General features: G+C 40.2%; 1 protein-coding gene across 1 annotated transcript; it reads right to left on the bottom strand.

Annotated features, from left to right (window-relative positions):
* Window positions 1-349: 349 nt before the first annotated feature.
* MEIG1 (meiosis/spermiogenesis associated 1) lies at window positions 350-4585 on the bottom strand. The gene is given in 3 exon segments (XM_010291275.1): window positions 350-478; window positions 2479-2641; window positions 4482-4585. Coding segments are annotated over 3 exon segments (396 nt in total).
* Window positions 4586-7092: the final 2507 nt, after the last annotated feature.

Raw genomic sequence — 7092 nt, 5'->3', positions numbered from 1 at the left:
GTCAAGAAGACTATATTGGTTTGAATAAAGATTGATGCCTGTACTTATAATGTAGCTTTACACACAGTTAAACCAAATATATGATGCCCATTTACCAGATTTTTATCTTTATGTCAAAGCATTTGTAGCTAGGAAAATGAGGGATAATAAGACTTTTGGTTATAGCAGGAAAAAAAATGAAATTCCTACGCCTACATTGCCAGGCTTCTTTACATTTCCTGTATTCCCACTTCTATCCAAGAATTACATTGATACTTACGGTAAGTCAGATTACACAAATCTCATTTACTTACAGATTCTAACAAACAGATTTCTGAAAAAATACAAAAAAATTAGAACAATAACAAAACTAGTACACATAAACTTTCACGTTATGGACTTCCTTGTCGTCGCATTCTCTTTGCTTATTGTAGTAATAGAACGTATTGTCCCTTCTCTGAAGTTTCTTAACAAACCCAGTTTCTGGCCAACGCTCTACCTACAAATAAAAAGGTTATTACATTCACCTGAACATGCTCACATTGAATGATGTTTGTGCATTAGATTACAAAGAATATAGGGTATACTTCCATGCAAAAACCTCATTTGCATCTGAACACTATTGCTATTAATTCGCTTAACTTTAAAAAACATTAAGATGTCAGAAACCAGTTTTCTGGTCTAGTGTAAAGAATTACGTGATTACAAAAGTCTATAAATAAGGATCTAAGAATATCTGATAGACTAGAGTAATTTAAAAAGTGGACTAGTCAAGGCTTTTCAAATACCTCATTTAGGAATAAAACATTGATGCTCTTGATCTCAGTAATCTGAGAGGCTGAAAGATTCCACTTCTGTAAGACTGACACAATTAAGGGTTTCTCTGGGATCCTTCTGACCATGAAAAATGGGCCTCTTATCAGCAATTTCATAAAAATAAAGTGAGTTGTATGTATCGTAGCCTCAAAGACAGCAGGATCCATCCTGCAGGAAAAACCAGCACCATCCTGGTGCTCTTCAGTGTTCCACAATGTGAAGCTTTAAACTAAAGGCTTGAGCACTTGTATGTGCAACAGCTTTACGGCTTTAGTAGGTATCTGCAGCTTGAACACCTATGACTATTTCTGATCAAACTGAACCTTAAAAATCAGGTAATAAGGATCTTATTACAGTTCTAGGCAGGGTTGACAATAGGATGTCAAACTAGAGCGTTCTCTAATTGGAGAATCCCAGAAGTGGTACTTTCAACACTTACCTTATTACTTTGGACATACAGCTGAGTTATTTGCATTCTCTGTCTAAACATAAGAGCCTTAATATTCATTACACCTACATTATAATTGCATCCTTAATAACAACTGCATTATGGAAACATAATATGGAGTAAACAAGACATTTCAAAATGAAAAATTGAAAGAGAACCACTGCCAGATCCTGGCAAATTTGAACAGAATGCATGTCCATTTTACATTGAGTAAGCGGTGTTCTTTAACTTCTACCAGGGTTTAATTATTTATGGTTATGCCCTGCCATAAATCTTAAACAGGCTGATCCTACCACACTAATCACAGGATTTGCTTTTGCACACTTAAAGGAATTTATACCATGGCCTTTACAGTGTTATGAGCCCATGACAAAAGAATAAACGGCATCTTATTATGCACATCAACATTGTGCTATGTTTTGAGTTAACTGGATGAGGAGTAACTTTCTTGGGAACCTTCTGCACTTATGTGCACAGGAGGTTAAGATCTTTTAAAAGTGGATTTTTCATACTATATATGCTGCTTTGGAAGATAAATTACAGAGCTCTAATAAAGATAATGTGTTCTTTGCTGTATTAACCTCTTGGTTGCTATTTTGAATCTCAAGTAGCCACTGAATATCTGGCCATTATTCATTACGTCATTTGATGTGCTAGGGAGCATTGCCATCAACTACAGTGAGCAGAGGACCAAGACTTTGACATTCTCAGTTGATAAAAGCCTGTCAGAACTCCCTTTACCACAGTTGGCATTAAATATTTCTATTGTGGACAGTTTCAACAGAAACCAAGTTTTGAGGGTGCACGAAGTCTGATTATGCTACCACACAATTCAACCATAAAACCAAAGTCAGTAGCAATGACACAGGACTGACCTCATTGGCAGAGTAATGAGGAAAGTTCACAGAGAACTAACTTTGACATATTCCTTTGCTCAAAGATGAATTATTCTTTTAGATAGCAGCTACATCTATTCAAAGAAATTGATAATGCTTCTAAATGCATGAGAGGGGGAACAAAAACACAGGCTGGGTAGTGTTTCAGTTTCACTTCTGTGAAATAAGTTATTCTGCAGTTAATAATAGCTCAAGAATTCAAGTCAGACCCAGGAGGAAAAAAAAGAATCTGAAATTAGTCTAAATGAAAGGAAATAAGCAGCACCTCTATTTTTATTTAATCATTTAACATGAGACAGCAGTTTAAAGTAATAACTCTTGCAGAATTCTAAATCTTACCATATCAACTTGTTTTACTTGTTTATATTCAACCTCATCTCTATATCCAGCTTGCTGAAATCTGTATAAGTTCTCTACAACATCTGACCATTTTTTGGCATGGTGTATGGATTTTGGTTTGATGTCAGCTTTAGCCATGACTCCAGAAACGTCAGACTTTTTCCTGAAATTAGATTTTTGAAAATGAAACAGAGAAGACAGAAGCAAGCATTTTGTTAGGGACATACAGAAATGGGTAGACAAAATTTAAAAATAAAGGAATTACAGACAGTACAATATTATCTTCCCTTCAAAGTCTGACATTAAAAAAGAAAAACGTTATAAGCAGCTGGAATGAAATTAAATGCACTACTTGACCTCAAACAAACCTATACTTCTATATCTAGGAAACTATTACATTTTTGCCACCTTAACAGTGCTGCCTAAAATTTATTTGTACACACTAATCACACTAATGCATTAACAAAAAAAAAAACCAAAACAAAACAGTAATTGTTTTAATTTCATGTCGTCACAGCTACTGATGCCTTGGGACAGGCAGTTTTTTTTTTTTTTCTACTGAAGGGACACCAAACCAGGAACCACAAAAGAACTGGTCTGTTACTGAAGAAGAGCAAACACTGAGAGTGGGAGAGGAAGGGAAAGGAGAAATGTGCTACCAGTCACATGGCCACAGTGGACATGACAAAGAAGAGGGCTTAAGAAATAAATTAGATGGGATAAGGAGGCAAGACACACAATCTACCAAAACTCTTCCTATTCTACCCTTGCTTAATCAAAATCCGCACTGACTGTCATGGACTCTCTCCTCACACAAAACTCATTAGTTCAGTCTGCTAGGAAATAGTAAATAGGTTAATCAACTGCTAAACCTGAACAGAGCAGAAGAACTGGGACAAGATGAAACGCAGACTGTAAAAAAAAAAAAGAATAAAATAAGCAATAAAAAAAAAATTGCAGAGTCAATAGAAACTCACCAGGGATGGATTTGAACTATGTCTCAAAAAAATAGGAAACATTTGACTTCTACCTGATACATGAATTTCACTGCATTTGCTTTCCTGAGTGTATCTTATTCTGCTACTAAAATAGAACTTTATGTTGCTTCTGTAAGCAAAACACACAGAACACTGTCATGTCTAGCAGATAAGATCAGAAATTAGTCCTTTCCTGGTTTTCAGGTTCATAATTAGGAAGGTACCTTCAAGGAAGGAGAAAAAGCTTCTGGATTTTGCAGTGAGAGGATGAACAGTCCAATTTCCTAAGGGTAGTATGCTGCCTCCAAATCCTGTGCACAAAGTAAAACTTCCTTACTTAGCAAGTTCCTGTATCAACTGAGAGTTTGAAAAGTTGATGTCTTTTCAAATGCACAAATGCCCTTAGTCTGTTAGAAAAGCAGAAAAGGAAAAAAAAAAATCCTACATAGCATACAAATCTTTGGGAAAATGATATCAAGAATTATTGTTGTCATAATGTGGAAATAGCAAAAATCTGCATCTCTGTCATGTAACTGTATGAGAGCCATTAGCACACAAAGAAAGGGCCTTTCATCTCCTACTGCATACACTTTATTAAAGATCAATAAAAATATTCCCAAGGGCTCTTTTCTGGCAACACTATTTCTTGCAGTTCAGCACTCTAAACATTCTTTTACCAGGCTCTGCAGCATTTTGTAATTGAATGCAGCCATTTGCTGAAAAAAAAGAGGGGGAACACACATGACTTTCCCACCCAGTTATGAGGTGTCACATACAAATTAACATGCTGAGCATATATCTTTATTTTAAATCTTTAGTGTAGTCTTTGATCTCAACTTTTTTTTGTCTCCCTTGCTGCAAAGGGCTCTGTTGCAGCCATTACAGAATTTTTCATGCCCTGTGTATGCTCAGTGATGTTTGATGAGAACTGTTGTCAGTCTGGGACTTTAGACAATCAATATTATGAGCAATATCATTAGATCTTAATAAATGCTAAACTATAATGAATGTCTTATGATAACTTACATGTTACTAGTGTTAAGTACTTCTTTATAGGATGTACTGAATTAATCTAATGAATGTGCTTTTTCAAGACATCTAGATATGTGTTGCACTTCCTGAGTCACCATTAATTCGGACAGCCTGTCCACAGGTGCTCCTGCGCAAAATATATATATATATATATATATAAAAAGGTCATATATTTAAAGTGCCAGCTTGGTGATTTCAAATAATAAAAGCACCATCCTGATATTTTTAGGCTGCTATTTAAGCCCTTTAAAAAATGTACTCTCTGTCTATTGTAGTGACTCTGAGTTCCATGCATAAAGCTGGTTTCATTGTACAAAAGTACGAGATGAGCTGTACTCCAGACAGCCTGCAATTCAGGGAAGAGACAAAAGACAGCAGACAGATATAGGCAAATGAAAGAATGCAAGAGAATGGTATGAAAATAGTCAGCATAATGCTGACTTTTAATTTGAAGGGAATCATTGAACAGTGAAGTGGACTTTGCTAAGATGACAATGTTTGCCTACTCTTAATTTAGGGGAAGTAGTGAGATTTCACATACCTCAGTTTTGTCTTTGGGAAAACAGTTTTTGAATGTGAATCATAGCACAATTCCTATGGAATCTTAATTAGCCTGGGCTTGCATATGGCAGTTGCCTTAATGCTTATACAAGTTGTAAGGGTATGTGGGAGCAGAGTGTCTGCTCCTTTAAGGGCATCTGGTCAAGGACCTTTTTCAGTGCAACAAGGGATAATAAGAAAGGGAGGAAAGCAATAAAACGAGCATATGGGGACACAAACCTGACCAGCAAATAATAAGGGAGGCAGTGATGAGAACCAAACCTGGTCAGTCACACTAATTAATGAGGGCATGTGGGAGTGTGAGAACGTTTATTCCAGCAAGGTTATCTGATCTGGGACCTTGTCAGTTGGGAAAATAAGGGAAAAAGGGAAAACCAGAAACAAAATATACAGAGACCCAGACCTGACAGAATGAACATAGAGACCATGACAAGAAACAAACCTCACCACTCACACTAATTGGTGAGCTATCAAGAAACTACAGGCGCCACTTCCCGGGAGATCAACCTGGACTTTGTAACTGATGACTGTAAACCAAGGGGACCCAAGACTCAGAGAGCTGTAGGAATCGATAGAGCCCTTGAGGGATGTGCAGGGGAAAGGGAGCGGGGAGCAACAAAGATGGGAATAGACAGAAAGGAGTATAAAAGAGGCCAGTTGCATGTAAAACAGGGCCAGTCAGTATGCTTGCCTGACTGAGCCCTGTGCCACCTTCTTGTATTTTCTTACTACATCTTTTCTTAACTATCTGTGTAATCTCACTCTCTATCCCATGTGTGCATGTGCTGCAAGGACTAAGTGCCAGCTACTGGTGAGACCTGTGTGAGTAAAAACTGGTGCCGGCTCCTGGAGTCAGGCCAGGGGAATAGGTGCCCCTGGCCTGTGGTGTCAGCTGCTGGAGTGAATGGGGGTCTTTAACTTCCAACCACTGCAGCAGGAGCTGTCTCTCTCCTGAAAAATCAGCTGCTGAGGGAGGGCTGGCACAAGTGAAGGGCTCCATGCCAGCAGTTGGAGCAGGGCTGTGGGTGACAACCTGTGTGCCTGGTGCCAGCTGCTGGGCAGGAGAGGTGTCTGCATCTTCCCCAATCCAGGTGTATGAGGGACATGTATCCATACTTGCTAGAGAACTTTAAGTTGGATTAGGTGGTGAGTAGGGGGGGCCTCTGGTCCAGGCCAAGGTATCAAGTGAGCAGGGGCGTCTGTGCTGGTGGAGACTTGTGAACATGGGGTGCGTGAGGGACAACTATGTGGGTGCACATTTGCTAGCAAGCATCAGGCTGGACTAGTAGGCAAGTAGGGGACCCAAGAGGCAGGTAACGGTGCCTGGGATCTGTGCAGGGGTGTGGACAGACAGGGGGGCCATGCTGCTGCTTGAGGGATCTGCAAATGTGTGCGTGCTCATGAACCTAGAGAGTGGTTCGAGTTTGCCTGCACTAGTGAACTTTTATCACTACCAGACAAAAGAAGAAAGCGTCTTGGCTGTGCTTATGTTTTTTGCAAGTCCTGTACGTAGGTGCTGTTGAAGGCAGTGCCTCATCTGTGGCAGCCTGTGTGGCCAGCCATGTCTGCAATACATGCTCAGCTTTGTTACCAGTAGAGCCTGCAAACCGGAAAGCAGCAGCTGCATCCCTCAGCCTGGACAGAGGCCCCAGGTCCCTGGGCAGGAAAGGTCCTGGGTCAGAGCAGCTGGAGGAGATGCCCATTTCTTAGATCACTTAACACGAGTCAGCAGCCCCAGGGCCTATCTGGGGTCCTGGAAGAGTCAGTAAGAGATTTCCAATGACTTCCACAGACTTCACATGAGAACTTCTTGTATTTGCCAAGGTGTTCAGGCAGATGTCTAGGTCTGAGTCACGCTGAGTCACCGCTGTAACGCCACCCCGCTCCCACTACCATAGTCATAACACCGGCTGCCCAGCCCTCAGACGACCCACCTCGGTGCGAGGGCCTCAAAGAGGGGCCTACTTCCGAGGCGGTCGGCGCGAACGCTGAGGCGCGATGGCGACGTTCCTCACAGCACTCCTCACAGTGCCAACGGCCGCCG

The sequence above is a fragment of the Phaethon lepturus genome, unplaced genomic scaffold, assembly GCF_000687285.1.
Source record: "Phaethon lepturus isolate BGI_N335 unplaced genomic scaffold, ASM68728v1 scaffold14337, whole genome shotgun sequence".
In the NCBI taxonomy this organism is placed as follows: Eukaryota; Metazoa; Chordata; class Aves; order Phaethontiformes; family Phaethontidae; genus Phaethon; species Phaethon lepturus.
The sequence above is the reverse complement of the archived record's forward strand: the minus strand, read 5'-3'. Positions and strand labels throughout refer to the sequence as shown.